The sequence below is a fragment of the Odontesthes bonariensis genome, chromosome 7 (genome assembly GCF_027942865.1).
Source record: "Odontesthes bonariensis isolate fOdoBon6 chromosome 7, fOdoBon6.hap1, whole genome shotgun sequence".
NCBI classification, from domain to species: domain Eukaryota; kingdom Metazoa; phylum Chordata; class Actinopteri; order Atheriniformes; family Atherinopsidae; genus Odontesthes; species Odontesthes bonariensis.
This window is the reverse complement of record NC_134512.1, coordinates 28,674,481-28,692,072: the sequence shown is the minus strand read 5'-3', so window position 1 is coordinate 28,692,072 and position 17,592 is coordinate 28,674,481. Positions and strand designations below refer to the sequence as shown.

Sequence of the window (17,592 nt, the reverse complement as noted above, 5' to 3'; positions counted from 1 at the left end):
AACTGGTTCCTTTTGATGCAAGCAGCAACTCTACTCTGAGCCCCTCCTGGATGACCGAGCTCCTAACCCTATCTCGAAGGATGAGTCCAGCCAACTTTCAGATGAAAGGGGAAGTTTGGTTTTCTTTAAACCTGGACCTTATTTCTGGCATAAAATACGTTCATCTACTCACCGATAACAGTTCGGTGCAAGTCGGTGTCCTTCGGACGATATTTAGATCACTCGAGGTCCGCGTATATCCTTATAAACGGGAGAGAACAGGGCATTGACAACACAGCCTCTAAATAAGCCATTATCTGTCTATATTTCACCAATATTTTAAGACGAATGAATGAATAAAAGGGTACTATTGCACTGTTAGCTCAGAGTTGCCGTGCTGTTGTTATTGGGGGCTTTCTACACACGCGTCTACTGAGATGACGTCATAGACGCACGCGGCGTCCGGTAAGGACGTCCATCGTACTCAAAGTTGTTGTCCACGTCGTCAAAATCTGATAAATATCCTGCCATGTTGCACAAAACTAGCAGTAGTAAACTCCATGTGAAGTTAGCCGACCGTCATAGAGCACGGAGTGAATGAGCTGTGCTGCAGCGGCCATGGTCCATGGTCTTGGATTCGAAGGTGCCAATCACTCGGCAGCACCTGCCCTAGTGCCTGCTGAAGGTCTCTGTGAGATGAAGTCAACAGGACCTCGACCTCATCCTCATCATTTGCATAAAGTAAAGATGTAGTCCTGATACGACCGATCTGAAAACCCTCCATCCATAGAGGTTATGACCAGAATCCATGTGAAAGGGCAGCCCTGGCACAGTCCAACATGCACTGTAAGCAAGTCTGACTTGCTGCCAGCAATGGGGACTAAGCTCTCTGTCCGGCTGTACAGGGCTGGAACGGCCTGTAACCAAAGGCCCATACTCCACACTTCCAAAGCACAAAAGTATCTGCATCAAAGAATGTGAGTTTGCTCAGGTGTGACAACCGAGGCGACCCGACAACATCCAAGGGCTTAAGGAACAAATTTTAACCACCCCTGGGGCCTTGCTGCCGCAAATATGTTTTAAGTACTTTAAGTCCCCTCCAAACTCCCCAGCCTCTGCTACCATTATGGAATCTCATTTATTTGATTTTCTATTTACTTTTATACACAAAGCACAATATTTGTTACCTGTGAACGACATGCAGGGTTTGCACGTGCATAGCATAACAAATTAAAAATGAAAAACAATGGACTGGAGACGCAAGTCAATCCATTCACCTCATCTACTAAATTGCTTTTGATCATTTTCAGCTCGTGCTCCTTGTGGGTCATCTGTGTCTGAAGTGAATGTAGCGGCGAGCTCAGTGATCCTCACATCTCTTTGCCTTGGCCCCCAGTGCCTCCATCTACATGGATAAAGGGATGGGTGGACCCTCCCTCTCTGCGTGCGTAGCCTCCCTGCACTCCGGCCGACGTCCCTGTGATTGAAGCCGTCTCATCGTCCGCTTTCGCAGGAGGTGCTCTGCACCCTGCCCTCCCCAAATTGACATCAGTTTCACTACTTTTAAAAGGAACAATAACGATAGCCCCTTTAAAAAAGGATGCCTCGGCTCATGTCTCGACTAACAGCTGGATGTTGGCCAGCCCAAAAGAGTCGTGCCATTAGTTTGGCTTTAAATCAACTCAGTTCGAGAATTTCAAGCCTGCTATGAGAAATTAAAAAGTGAAAATTAATATTTTAAAAGTAAAGATTTTCACACATGTATTTCTTAGCACGGTCCCTTAAAGTTAGTCCCCACCAGCTTTTCATTTGATAATGCAACCTTTTGAAACCGAAGCTCTCGAACATGAATCAAAGTGAATGTCAAGTGCTGGCCATTCTTTTTTTTCCATTACTCTCCTAATGAACACCGGCTCCATTCTGGCCCTTACCACTAAAACACTGAGGCTTACTGAGTGCCATGCGTTGTTTTTAACATTCAAAGTCGCCGTTTAAGAGCCGGTGTACTTTCAGACAGGAAGGCAGGGAACTGATGAGGCACAGAAAGGCACAATAATTCATCAAAATGAAACTGGGAAAAGACAGAAACTCAAAAGAAAACGGCCTTTGACAAATCCCAGAGAGGTCGTGAAAGCTGGTCAAGAACCGAACACTAAACAAGCATCCAGCAACACAGAAGGCAAGTGCTTAAAAAAGGAATTGTGACAGATAACTTTCAGGGGGGGGGGGGGTTGGATTTTGTCTCAGTGCACGCTCTGATGTTCTGTCAGAATGGATATAACTTATTTAAACTGTTGATTCATTTTATGATGGCTGCAAGAGGGAATACATAGGATTCATCTTTCCTCTGAGACATAATTCTTTTTTTTTTTAAGAGTTGTTCTTGTCAGATTGGGGCTTCTGTGCTATTTTGCTGCTGTTTGATGGCAGGGGTGATGATCCAGAGCACCTGGGAGGGCTGCGGGCCAGGAAAACGTCGGGCGTGGACACTGAGGGGTGTCATGATGGATGCCCTGTCATCTCTGCGTCGCACTCGATGACACATGTTCAATCTTATTCCCTCGGGACCTGTTGATGAGGCAGGATGAGATTTCATGCGACCATGGAACCGTGTACACGCATGGGTGTAAAGGAGTGGAAGGAAAAGTAAGGTATCGAGTGACGGGAACAAAAAGCTACAGGGGCGTCTTTCTGATGCACAGATCTGATGGCCCAGAATTTATATATACATATACATACACATATACTGTATGGACATATATATATATATATATATATATATATATATATATATATATACATAGGCAACATATATATAATTGTTTCAGTGAATTCAGTGATTTTGCGTGCATCTTCTCTGAGTGAAAAAGAAAAGTACAGCCTCAGCAACAAATACAACTGAGTCTTATTTCATATTTTCAGTCGATGTCAACTGATACTGTTATCAGTATGTTATGGATGATTTAAGAGATTCTGCATGAAGACCTGGTATACCAACGTTGACAAGAGGACAGGTAACTTTTAATCAAGGTAACTAAACTCCCATCACCAAACATCATTCACTATTCAGCCTTAAATCAGGCAAAACCTGATTCTAAAGATGTCAGTAAGTGGCTACAAATTAGGGTTGAAGCTAAATTACTCTGTTTATTATTATTTTTTCAGTTGATTCGTTTCCCTTTATTTCATAGAAATAAACAACAGCCATTACTTCTAATAAACTTTCACACTGCTGCTCAATTAAAGCTAAAATCATAATCATGATTATTTTGGTCAAAATCATTCAGAAACTTTCAAAACAACATTCATTTATTGGCTTTTCATTTCTTTTTTTCTTTCTTTTTTCATTTAAATTCTACTCCTCAACATCAGAATCTCTTTAACTTTGAATAAGATTTAATACAACTTTAAAGCAGCAGATGTTTAGAGAAACAAAAAAGGTGCCGAGGTGCGTTGGTGAAGATGATGGGGGAACACGCGGCCGTCGGTTCGGAGTTGTATAGAAAGGACGACGGAGTGTTTGCGATCATAAAGCGTGTCTTGCAAATTTGTGCAGGTGCAGACAGGAGGCCTAGGTCTACCTCTTCAGACCGGCACGGGAGCTTCAGGAAGTAACTATCTGCATCCCAGGGAATAAAAGTACACTTGTGTTAAAGTTTGTGTAAGTTGTTCTGGTTTTTATTCCTTCTAAGCAGCTTGTTAACTGTCACAACGGGGTGGGTTGGTAGGACACGGATGCGGACTCAGAGGTGTAAGGCAAAAAGACTGAGTTTTATTCACAAAAACAAAGTTAAACAAAAGGCCCGGCTGAGCCGGATGACAAAACGAGACTGTGGGAACAAAACCATGAATATAACTGACTAGAAAACAAAACAAAAGACTTGACATGACTTGGAAAAACACTTATCTTTACGTGCCGTCGTGGCATGAGGGGTGAAAATCAGGGAAAGATTTCATAACCTTGACAGGGGAGCCTGGGAACTAAATAATGAACTGGGTGATTGTGAATGAGTGCAGCTGGGGACAATGAACAGGTGATGTGAGTGAACTAATGAGCAAACAGAAACTGTGGGGAAGACAATGGCAAACTAAATACAAGACATGAACTCAAAAACCAAGACATGAAAATCTAAAAGACAATAAAACATGAAACTAAAAACATGGGGAAAACCCCATGGGCGTGATATTAACAAACTTTTTCTGTCTGTCATGTTGACTCAAGCTGCACTAAACGTCCACACAGCCGGGCAGTCAGTTTGGGCTTTAATGACCAAAGTGTCCCACTGTGAAAGGGCAAAATATGGGAGCGCCGATATGAGATAGAATGCGGCACGATAATCGTTTAACGCCGTTTATCTGGTTTTCATACATATCAAAAGACCATAGTTGGGTATCTAATAAAAACTAATTTTATCACTTATGCATAAAGTGAAACATGATCAAAGGTGACAACTTCAGTATCCTAGCAATATTCATTTGCATTAGCCTATGCAGTGTTGCTGGAGTTAACACCAAGTTCGTTTTAAACACAATAAAGTAAGAATAAAATGACAACTCCCAGGTAATCACCAGTCGAACAACTCACTGGAATAAATACTTATGCTGCTGTACCGTGGTTTTGAGGCCAAGAATGATTTCTTTTGGAGATGTTTGTGCACAGCAGGAAGCCATTTTTCTTTTACAAAGAAAGCAAAATTCTGTTTTTATTACGTCTTTGTTTGAAAGATTCCCACACACTGGTCTCATCTCTTGCCCTAAAACTGTGCTGGTGACTAAGAAATTCCCTGAATGTCTGTGCTTTATAACAGCTTCACTCCTGCGTCACCATTATCGTGCTCAGAAATCAGCCATATTTCAAAGTGTATCCACCCTTTTCAGCTGATCCCGATTCACACGTTAGAAATTTGTCTCTGATCAACGGCTGGAATGCTTTCACCATGAAGTTATATAATGTGTTTATCACAGAGTTAGCAGAGCCTCATGAACCGTTTAAGTCGACTACTTTATCTCCCCGTGCAATGAGGCGGGAATGAAGCCCAAAACACAGCTGATCATCGCTGTTTACAGCGTGATTGACTCGATTACAGTGAAAAAACTGGCGACCGATGAGTACCGTTAGGACAACTTTCTGCTATTACTTAAATCATGTATTCTAGCTCGCACTTTCAATTAAAAACAAGGAGGAGAAGTTGCACAGAAATATGTAAAAATGATGGGATTTCAAAAAAGGACAATAGTATTTTAAAAGTGATTAGGTTTGCTAGCATCAGACGGGTTTTCCCACAACAGAAGTAGTCTGACAGCAGGAAGTACACCTGTCAGCTTTGTCAAAGGTAACTGGAGATCTCAGGCTGCCATCAGCTCAAAAGGGAGCCTGCTGGGTTTAACATGTTAGCATCAAAAAGCACATTAGTCAAGCTGATGTCATTCATCAAAACAACATAGATAATTCTCAGTTCTTTGCTTGTTCCTGTTTGCTTTTTGCATTTGCACTGTATGCAGTTGTACTATGAGAGGCCAGCAAAGTACAGTACAAAATCTAACAAATAAATAAAAAAAGGCAGATCTCTCACAGATGAGAATGGAGGCACTAGACATGCTGTGAGAAAGGGTTGTATTCAAAAAATTACACAATGGAACATCAAAGTCCACAAGGCCTCTCTGAGAATAAAATGACATGCTAAAGCTTATGATCTACATCAGAGAAAAACAAAGCAATAAAGACATTTTCAACCAGCAGAATAACCCTGATACCAGAGAAATGATCCCATAAACATGCACACTGACCTTGGAGGCAGAGGTTGTGTCCACAGTAGAGGAGGTGATGGCAGTGGAGGCCTCGCTGACAGTGGTGCTGGAGAGCAGCTCACCTGCAGGTTTGGACATCATGCGAGAACCCTGCGGTCTGCACACACACAAATGAAATGCAGTTAATACACTGCGCCGGTGTGGCCAGGAGAAGGCAGAGCGCAGCAGCACCTCTAATGTGGTTCTCATATAGATTCCGGGGTGTGCTTTTCTTAAAAAAAAAAAAAAAAAAAAAAGGAGTGTACCTAGGGCTTTTATGTTGCATGATAAATTTGAAGGCGATGCTTAAATACACTTTTTGTTTCTCTCTTCAATCACTTGGTAAGGTGGCAAAAATCATCTCGATTCAGCTGCAGCTCTACAGCAGTGGACCGTTTATTAAAGGAGCAGCAGAATTACAGAGAGTGAGCTGACGAGGCTGTGGCTCTTAGTTTCAAATGTATCAGTTGGGCTGCGGTTGGAAAAATCTTAATTCATTGCAGTCTTCACAGCTTCATTTCAAACACCCAAGCAAAGCATGTGAAACACAGTGTGTGTGTGTGTGTGTGTGTGTGTGTGTTAAAAACGAAGCCGACGTCCGACACCGAGGCAGCTGAAAGATCTAAAGACTTGGAGGACATTGATAGAAATCCTTCCATCTTTGCCATTTTCCTCGAGAAATTAAGATTCTTATATGTCAAAGAGGCAGAAACATAAAGCGAATGAGTTGATCCACCAGATCATGAACGATATGAACAAATTGGATTACTTTATAAATAATTATGATTACAATGAATTTAATTCCAATTTGCTTGAATTGGACTTTATTATTTAAGTGCCTTGAGATGACATTTGTTATATTTGGCGCTATATAAATAAAAATTAATTGAATTGAATCAGCCTCATTAACATGCGGCCCTGATTTCAAGGTGCGTGATAACACAGTGATAGTGGAAACAAGATTATGACTTGAATGAACAATACATAATGACAATTTGAATTCCAACTATCCTGAGTCTGCTCTCTTGTCTCCCAGCCACTGCCAATCTGACGTTTAATTTCCTAGATGGATCGTACAAAATGATTCTATTATAATCATATCTATGTGATTACAGTATATCATTTTAAAGCCACCAAGGAAAATGATGCCTTAAATGACACATGTTAAAATCTGACACACAGAAATCTGCTGAATAAAGTAGCCATGAGGAAGAACCAAACAACAGTATGGATTCTAAGTGTAACACTAAATAATGTAGCATTATTAACACCACAGGGATTTACACACTGGTGCTCGAGCCCCTGAAACGTCCTGTGCAACGTCCAACGGCAGCAACAAGAACCGGAAAAAAAAAAAAAAAAAAAACGAGTCATAAATGCGATACTGACGCTGATCTGTTTTTAATTCCTTCTGTTCAAGGTCTCGATTTTCAGCCAAAGGCTCCCTGTTCTCAGAGAGATCCTTACCAAACACACCGCTTTATTCACAAAGCTCAAACAGATCTGCTAACCTGCTGCAATATCAACAAAACTTCTTACAAAAAATGTTTTTTTCTACCCCTCCTATTTTACTGGCTATCGTTCTTTTCTAATCAGAGTAAACAGAATAAAATGGAGCGCTCCCTTGTGCTTATGTTATGTATTTGAAACCCAGCAGGGATACCAGTACATGGTAAACTAATGTCTCCATTTGTTAAACACAACCACATCCTCAGCAGCTACAGAGTGTTGCTTTTGTTTGTTATGAAACAATAACTTTAGCATTTTTTTCTTCCCCTCTTGTAATTTCCATTCGCTGACATTTATTTGGAAACGTACCCTTCACACCGTCTGACCAAGTAGTTCTTTATCAAAATCACTTTTAATGAGCAGTGCCTGATCTGCGTTGCTAATTAACAGAGCGACAGGAATAACCGTACAGTATAACTGATCAGCATATCCTCATTCCAAAAGGCTCTCCTTCATGTTGATATTCGTAGTCCCTTCCTCTCGGCCTCACACACGCGAGATTTCCATCAGCCGCGAATGACTACAAAGGTATCACATCTGTAACTTAGGGGCTTATTTGTTCTGCTGGGAAAAAAAAAAGACCACACACAAACAGCTGTCAACAAATCCTGTGCGTGACGCCAGCCTCGTCACTGCTGCCGTCTTTCTGTAGCGAGACAGATCAAGGCTTCTGTTTGTTTGCTCTTTGCTGTCAACATGCGCGCGGCAGGCTGAGCATGTCCGTAAATCTGTCTGATCACTTTGACAAAAAGAAAAACAAATAGCAGCGTGACGCATCAGAGGTTTCAGTATGATTACCCATTGTTACATTTCTCCTCCGCCTTCCTCAAATCTTCTTTACACTTTTATTTCTCTGCACATTTCCGCCTGTCTGAGAGGCTCCACTCTTGCTAAAAACATGCGCTCTTAAGAAGGAAAACAAAAATGATGCTCTCATTTTGTCCCATCTGAAAATATTTCCGGAATATAAGAAAATATTGGTCTGTGCGTCGGTTAATCTAAAAAAATTCCTCCCTGTGATTTTCTCTTGCTGCGTAACACAATGACAGAGGCAGCAGATTCTCTATGTTTCGAGCTTCTTTCGACAGATGCTGAGCATAAACCTTCTGAATGTTGTGAGGAAGGGTTCGAAAGAGAGACTTATCAACCATTCTCAGTCTGCTGTCGAGTGAATTCCATGCAAACTCTTGAAAGGTCAAAACTTTAAAAAAAAAACATGAATAACTTGCCAGTTTGATTTTCAAAAATCTCAGGGAAAGTCAATTTAGCTTCATAAAGAGTGAATGCTGGGTAGACTTTAAGCGCTTCCATGACAGAAACACAACCGCTGAGGAGGATCAACAGCGTCAAGGTATCCAGTTCAGAGAAACTGTGAAGTTAGGGGAAAGCAGGACAGCACACCAGCATTGTACGTATCATACAAACAGTTTTAGCACTGAATACGTAAGCGTGCTTTATAGTTGAAGCTCATGTTAAAGGGGAAGCTAAACCCATCCCGGTTGGCACCTGTTGACATACTCATGCTCATGGTCACACACTCAGACAGATGTAGGGCTGAGCAATTTTATCGATACTGCGATATATATATCGATATTTCGTTTCCCGATAAAGTATCGATTTTTCAGCCGCAAGTATCGATTTTTTTTTTTTTTTTTTTAAAGCAAACTTTATTGAAAAGTCAGATGTTACAATTAGTGAAAACACAGAACATTAAGGTAATACAATACAATGCCAGGGGGTCACATTATAAAAAACAGTGATAAATTAGCTCATAAAAATGTTGTATAAAGTGTATAGCTCTCACTATGTGACATGTTTGTTTGTCTGGCAGTGTTGTCCTTCCGGTTGAAAGGTTGGACCACCAGTCCAATCAGCGACAATTCATGTCAAATCACACTGTCCCTTTTTTTCCCCAGAAAATGATTTAAGTGTCTCGAATCATATCATTGGCTGAATATCGTGTATCGCATTGTATCGTGAGATTAGTGTATCGCTACAGCCCTAGACAGATGCCATACACTGGAGCAGCGGGCAGCCATTCACAGCGCCCGGGGAGCATGGAGGTACGGTGCCTTGCTCAAGGGCACCTCGGCCGTAACAAGGAGGTGGACTGACACCCCTCCAGCTGTCAGTTTCAACAATCTTTTTGAGTGGCGAGAGTGGGAATCGGCCAACCTTCCACTCTAACCACTGAGCCACGGCCACCCGTGAGCTGTGCTGCAGCAACGCGCAGTGATGACGTCATCCCAGTAGACGCGTGTGTCTACGGCAGCTAGGAGACAACAGTGCAATAGTACGTTTTCGTTCATTGGTAAAATAAAGACAGATGATGCCTTATATAGAGGCTGCATTGTCGATGCCCCGTTCTCTCCCGTTCATCGACTTTCACCGAACTGTTATTGGTGATACGATGAACGTATTTTATGCCAGAAATAATGTCCAGGTTTAAAAAAAAAAAAACGAACTTCCCTTTTAAATACGAGTTAATATTACAATATTCCCACCTGCTGACATAAACTGATGGGTGACCTGCATGAATTTCCTTCGGGATCAATAAAGTATCTATCGATCTTATCCCTTCACTGGTATATAAAAACTATCATAAGTTTAAGCTGCATGCTGTCAGAAAACCACTAACATATGGTAGGTCGTTCTGCTACTGTCAATATATCAACACTGATTAAAACATGCTGCGTCACCACAGCACATTTTCTGTGGTCAGAAGCTGCACTTCCTTCCTTTTTCACTTGACATGAGTCACACTGCAGCAGTGTGCTGCCGGTGTGTTTTGGCCTTAATATTCTATTCAAGAGAAAACACGGTAGATTTTAAAAATACAATCCCAGGGCGGCTGCTTTGATTCAAGTGCTTCTACAAGAGGAAGCTGATTGCAGTGGCTGATGGGAGGTAATTGTATTTGCTTAATTTGCACTTTAACTGTACTCTCATAACTGTCATCTTTGAGCTTTGCACGGCCACACATGCAAAGTCCAACAATAGTGTGCTTTTTGCCGTGTCACGCCGTGTCAGGCCGCATTACAGCGTCACACACTCAAATTTTGGATTAGAAATTATCAGCAGCTTGAAGACTTAGCAGATCTGCCATTGAAAAAAGAAATCAGAATAAGAGGCATTAAACAAACCATGCGATAAGCTGAGAGCAGTGGTACACATCAGGGGTAATGAATGAAACTTATTTGAACTCGAATGATTCCCCTGCATGGCCATGCAGGCCATGCAAACAGGGACACAGGAGCTATTGCTTTTCAAGTGGAGGTGCTCCATCTTGCTTGAAATATACATTGTGATAAAAGTTAATCATGACTGTGTCGCAGGGGAGCTGTATGCAAATCACATACACGACACGACTCTGAATAAGCCACACTCTGCATCCTGTCACATTCCAACTGATGCACTCGTCATAAGGGGTAAACTAAGGGTGGTACTGACCTACTTTTGTGTTTTAGAAGCCTGACCTACACTGAAGAATAGAAGTCAGAATATTCCTAAGCCTGCTTATTCCATGTTTACCATTTTGATTTATCAACCCCCCCACCCCCAAAAAATTTTTTTTTCCAACAATTAGTTTTAACAGCTCAAAGGATGTGGTGTTGGGATGCAACCTAATGGGGCAAAAGGAATCAACTCATCCATCCAAAATGGCCAAAGCCTAAACCAATTCTTTGAAGTGACTTCAAAAGCAAGAGGTTTAAAAATAAACCAACAGCCCCACACTCACAGTCCATCTTTAAAACGTGGAAATAAGATGTAGCACTAATGATGGCTCAAACACAAAAGAGTGCAAGCACAATGCTCGGCTTCTGTGAAATCTTTCAGTGAATGCAAATGTGCCATTTTCCTCATGACCTGGCTGGAAAACTGCCTCCTCTGATGTGGAGAAACAGCCGGGTCAAGAAAAAGAGGAGGCAGCGTTCAAAGGACCAAAAGTGTCTCCTCAGAAACATCCCCAACAGCACAGGAACACTGATCTAAGGAATGCTGCGTGTAAATCTCCCGCTGCAACATTTCCATGAATCAACAGCGAGGGCCGTGCTTACAGTGTGCTCATCAGAGGAGCAGTTTGTGTCCACTTCTTGGATCTGTGAGAGAAAAGGTTACGATGTGAGCAGGGAGGCCACAATTGAGATTTAATCACACGGGAAAAAGCAATTATCATAAAGTTTCTGACATTTCACAAGAAGACGTCTCCTGCAGTTTAATGATTCCACTCAAAAAGAAAGCCGGGGAAAAAAAAAGTCACTCGGCAAACTCCCACAACCTCGGCAGCACAGAGAACACACATACAGCGGGAAACGGAACGCGTCGAACATCAACAGCGGCCCACGCAGATACGGCTGACATTTAGATATAGTCCTTTTCAGCTTGCATTCTGCAACGTTCAGAGACGCTACAAGAAATGATCTGAGAGAACAAAACATTTGCCCTTCATCATCCTCCCTCCAAACAAAGAGTGGTGATCATTATTTCTGCACCACCACATTGCTCAACTCTCCAAATTTGATGTCAGGACAAAAAACAACAACTTCTAAATGTGTGAGTCAAGACGGTCCGTCTGCTGGTTTCAGGAGAATTGAGAATAATATTTGCAAAATCAAGTCACCATCTTCCACTTTAAATGTTGCGTCACTGATACTTCTGTCTCAAATCATTCAACCCCAAAACGAGTTTTTTTGGTACTTTGGTACTTTAGAACGGTCGTTGCCCTGGTGTGGCACAGACTGTTGGGCTGAGGGTCCACGTTGGGACAGTTGTTACACTTCAAAGAGAAAAAAAACAACTTTATATAAGTGAGATAAAAGTAGTTCATGATTCCCATTACGTCAAATGAACACCGCAGCAAACAACAGCCTTGGGATACTTTGCTCTCACAGTGTACAACTATGGAAGTCATTACCAGACATCCTGACAAATGTGCGTATAAGGCTTTGTTCTGCTGAGACTAGGCTATCTAGCGGCTTTATGCTTTGGACGTACTTTGACAGTCTCTCTGCGTTGGTGCTTTGCAAACTCACATCCACTAGTTATGGAATTTTGTTGCCACATTTGGGCAGTCTCAGAAAAAACTGAGGTACGAGCTGCTCTTGGTGCTGTTGGTCCTTTAGCTTTGCTCTGCTGTGAAAAAAAACAGAAGTCACAGCGGACAAAGATCTGCTCTGTGGCAGATTAAACCTAAGTGTTATTATTATTGAAGGTTATGCGCTGCTGCTGGTGTCTGTGCAGATAATTTGTGCTCCTTTGCAATTCATTGTTTTTAGCACATGGTCTTTCTTTTGTGCAACCAGCTGCTGCCGGCCACTTTTAGCTCGAGCAGGCCGAAGCTCACTTTCGACCAATCAGCATGCGATCAGTGTGTGGCTCCAGAGCCTATGAGCTGTTAACTTTTTGGAGGACGTCTGTTGATCTGCTTTGAAAAAGGATACCTTCGTGACCCAGCATGAAGCATTCAGTCAATATGAATCTTGGGTCACATAAAGACATCAGTTGTAAACCAATTATTTACTGTGCACCAAGATGAGATCAATATCAGTCTTTTTGTTACCCTCTAAGAAAAAGGCTAAATAACAATTAATATAATATATATATATTAATAACAATATAACAACAGCTGTATCTGCCAGACCTTCAGAAAGGCAAGCAGCTAAATTAATGGAGCTCAAATTTAGTTGTGCTGTTTTCAAAACTCAGCAGATAGTCTCTGCCTAATGACACATTCCATCCATAACTGTATCTCCCTGTTTCGATTCAAAACTGCTGCTATGGCAACAGTCAAACAAAGTGTTGCTATGCTGCACCCCTCGCCAAACAGTGTGTCTGCACTCATCACTTCTCTAGCGCAGCTTCGCTGAAGTCACCATGTCCAATATCAGAGAACAGGAAAACGGTCAAAGACAGAAAAATGTGTGCAACCAGAAGGAGAAATGAAAACAGGAGATCATGTCGACAGACTGAGGGACGTGACATAATAAAACGGCACGAGACAGGCCAAGAATTCTGTTTATGGAACCCGATAAAAGACAAAATAATCAACCCGTTCCGCTCTGTTTCCAGCTTTCACCTGGCATGCATGCTAAAACCTGACCACAAGGGGAAAAAAAAGGTTATTTTTCTCCATAATAAGCGATTTAGTATTAAGAGAATATAATAGAATAGAAAAATACTTTATTCTTTATACTTTATTAAACGCAGTATCAAAATTTACCTTCTATCACCCAACCTTTTAGATTTGAAATGAAATTTGCTGATTTATTTCAAAGCGACGAGGTGATATATCAAGACCCTGGAATGTCAACCAACTTCTTTCAACATTGTATTTCACTAAAATGGCTATCAACAGATCATTTATGAAGAAGGCCCTTAAAATATACATAAATGAATTGTGTTTGGCTTAGTTTAATAAGTGTCTGTCACCATTTAACTGTGCACACCCTGCGCCTGTATCTGTCAGATTCACTGGAACATCCAACCAGTTCTTGGATTTAGCAGCTCTCTCTTAACAATAGGTATTAAATTTCATTGTCATTTGGCTTTATTGTGCAGAAGACTGATCAGGAGATTCCTGCCTCTGAGAAGCAGCCCGCAGACACACTGAATGTTGTGCTTTCCAAGTGTTTCCCTTTAAAAGTTTGTGATCAAGACAGCGAACCAGATTACTTGAAAACTAACATAACAAAGCTGGAGTTTCTGACTCGGGCCCAGACTCAGTATCCCCAGCTAATTACGTGTCATCTCAAATCAGAAAAAACGCCTCTGGGAGTGTCCGGCTCGGCAGGTGATCTCCTAAAAATGCAATTAAAACAGGTGCAACCAGCTCATTTCAGTAATGAGCATAAAGAGCAGCCAGATGAGGATGAGTCAAACGCAAACATACCTGCCGGTGATCACAAGCCTGTAGTTCACAAACAGCTCAGGCACAACTTGCTTCTTGCTGCATCCCATAACATATTAGAATGAACCGGTTTGATTAGTTACAATATTTATAATGACCTCTTTAGCTCAGATCAAAAGCAGACTGTGTATTGGGTCTATTTAGATCAACTACTACTTCCACATGAGTCTTACAAGGCCTCACTTTTCATTTAAACTAAAGACGAAATGGATATTTTTCTGTTAAAGTTCAGGATTCAACAGCACAAATAGGTGAGGAAGAGTCATTAAAGCCTATCGCGTTGCCGAATAAGACCAAAAGTAAAAATCTTTTGGACTTATCTTTACATGACGGTTATCACAGCAGCTTGCTGTACAGCTCTGGGACTTCTGTAAACAACCATCACTCCAGAAAATGAAAGCTTGTGACCATAAACCTGTCGGTGCATCACTGTGTCCCCGCTATTTGGGATTATCATGGTTATGTCCCTCTGCACGCCAGGACTTTGTAGGTAAAAATGTAAAACATGACATCCCAGATACAATACAGCGAGGAATTAAACAATGAAGAGCCAGAAAAAGTTTTGGGGCAAAGGGATGCTGTATGACTCCATTCCAGGTCATCTTAGTTAAGAATAATGAGGCTTGGCAGTCGTTGTCATAGCGACAGCCATGTCAGGCGTGAAATTTCACATGTGCTTTGTTTTTCTCAGCGGTAAATAATAGCCCAATCGGTGGTGAATTTATGCCAAAACGGAGCTTTTTGCCAAACCCAAAACAACAGAACATCAACCAAAGAAGCCCTGCCAATTCCTTGCTTTGTCCTCCCCAGATATTTTTGAATGAGGCGTAAACGATTCTATATGAAATTATTCTTTAGAAATTAACTGGCAGTTCCGAAGCCAAGATGGAGTTAGATTTTGGAGACACTTTGGGGCCACTAATTACAAACGGTACCGTCTTTACAAAGAAGGTTAACAAATTTAACCAAACGGTTGCAGTCTGGAAGCCTGCACTCGAGGAACTGACAAGAAGAAAGACGGCTCGATGTGGCGCTAACAGACCTCCAGTACACCAGACCTGTCTGCTTACCTAACTCATTGTGCACATGCCTCTTTTTGTAGGTGCCAATCTATTGGAACTTGGTCCTCCATGCCTGCACTACAACTGGAGCAACTACAGATCAGTGGCGCCTACAGCTGTCTGTGCGTGTGTAACAGAATATAAACCTGCTCTGAGACCTCAGCAGCCAAGCAGGTCCCACACCTGCCACTGCCAGAGTAAATTCCAATAAAGATCTCCTAGAAGCTGCAATGTCCTGACAGTTGAGCCACTTTAATACGTGCCTTTAATGCCGATGTTGGCATCAAACCTGCAACCTCCCCCTAAAATAAAAAAAAGAGTCTGGCTGGTGGAAGCGGAGCTGACGATGACGAATATAAAAGATACTATGAGCTCTCACTCATCCACAACTAGTGTGCCAGCATGAGGCGTTGACACGGGTGGCAGCATCTAAAGATTAGCCGGGCTACAGCTGAGAGCTTCACTGGCCAACAGGAAAAGGCATGAGTCAGTGTGTAAGTGGTGAATGTCGAGCAGGGGGGGGTGCTGTAATAGACCCGCTCTGTTTGGCCCGCTTCGAAAAAAAATGCCTCGGCGTCACCGAAGATAGTGAGAGCTTCACACGAGCCCGTCAAAGCCTCAAATAGCAGCACAGTTAATGTTCTGTGCAGTGTGGTAACGATGTGCCAATTATCCAATTATCTCAGGGTGAATTATTGCAGAGTGAGGGGGGGGGGGGGGGACTTTATACTATGCACTTAATACGCTATTCTTTACTACATGGTAGCCTATTTAGCTGACTCTATTGAGTAGTGCCACCTTTATGATCAAATTGACAAGTAGCTCTGTGCAGTTTGGCAACAGCAAATGGGTGATAAAGACATTTGGCTGTTTGTAATATCCTTATTATGTTTCCGTGATCATTCTGTAGCGTTTTGTGCTGCCGAAAATAAACCTCGCATCAAACCACCTGTGGAACAAAACACATTAGGACACATTTTACCGTTTGGTGTGACCCGTGGAGCAGGTAATCTGACGGAGGGGGGGGGGGGGGTCACGCTGCACCGAGCGCACCATGCCAAGGTAGCATGTCTGCCAAAGCAGACAACAAGACACTGAATTGAATGATTATTAGCACTGAGGTGCTGCGATTCTTGTGAACGGATTAAAGGCCCACATGAGACACCTGACCTGGACGAGCGGAAGCTCCGCCATCTCTGGCTTTCAGTGAGAACTTCCCATTATGGCAGCGGCCTTATTTCCAGTAGAGTCTAAAGGTTTAGTTAAACATTCTGGGGATGCCAGATGGCAAAGCAAGCAAACAAACAAACAAACCTGAGTGGCATTTAACTGAGTTTCATTTACAGGCTGTACACACAGTAAAATCTGCAAGCTCGCCACACTCCACATGGAAATGGTCTGTTTCAGAGCACCTCTAAAGTTCACTCATTTACATATCTATTCAATTTGTTTAACCTGCTCAAAAAACATGAAAATTATAAGTCCATCAACCACTGTTTTTCTTCTTTCTTTCTTTTTGCAATCTCTCCACTTGTTGCCTAGCAACTGCAAGGTGATGATAAGACCCCAGGAAGTCACTGCTCCTGGCTGTTTTTCCACCGAAAAGTTTCAGCACATACATATTCTCTTACGCAACAACCGTTCACATTTCCGTTGGAGGGCGGCACCGTGGAGGTGGAGGTGGCGGGGAGCACATTTCGGATTTCCAGCGGGGCCAGGAATTTCCTCCCGTTTCTCACCTTTAATGACTCCAGCGAGGTCGGAGTCATCAGAGTTGCTCAGATCAACCGACGTGATGAGCTTTGACGACAACCTTTTACTCACAGGTGCTGAGGATAAAATAAGGCATCTTTCAAACAAGCTTTGTGTCACTTTTCAGTTCACAGAGTCTTTGATTTAGCAGCCTATCCATGAGAAATTATTATAAGTCATTTAATTTGAGTAAAGTGGGATTTATGAGTTGCTTTCGAGGTGACAAGGTGACTGCTTAACAATCCCTATTTTCTAGATTTTCATTCTAGAAATTCCTCCCGTCAGTAAATGCAGGTTTATCTGACCTTTCAAAGCTTCAGCACATTCCGTTTCAGCACAGGTGTGAAGATGGTCCGACAGCAATGACTGATGTGACTAAATTGTGCTCAACAATAATGTGCATCATTTTATTCATCAATGCAACATCACCGTCAACCACATAAATGAAACTATTTTCCTAAGTGGACAGTAAAATTCCACTGCAGCCTTCCATCAGAAATGTGGTCAAAATCTATTTTCATGGCCACTCGTATACGTGTGTGTGTGTGTGTGTGTGTGTGTGTGTGTGTGTGTGTGTGTGTGTGTGTGTGTGTGTGT

General features: G+C 42.1%; 1 protein-coding gene across 9 annotated transcripts in view; it reads right to left on the bottom strand.

Annotated features, from left to right (window-relative positions):
- The window catches only part of LOC142384308 (pleckstrin homology domain-containing family A member 7-like), a 127,663-nt gene that overhangs the window by 44,372 nt on the left and 65,699 nt on the right, over positions 1-17,592 (bottom strand). For all 9 annotated transcript variants that reach the window (XM_075470451.1, XM_075470456.1, XM_075470452.1 and 6 more), the window contains one exon: positions 5,767-5,884. In XM_075470451.1, coding sequence (XP_075326566.1) covers positions 5,767-5,884 — 118 coding nt within the window. The remainder of the gene's footprint in view (positions 1-5,766; positions 5,885-17,592) is intronic.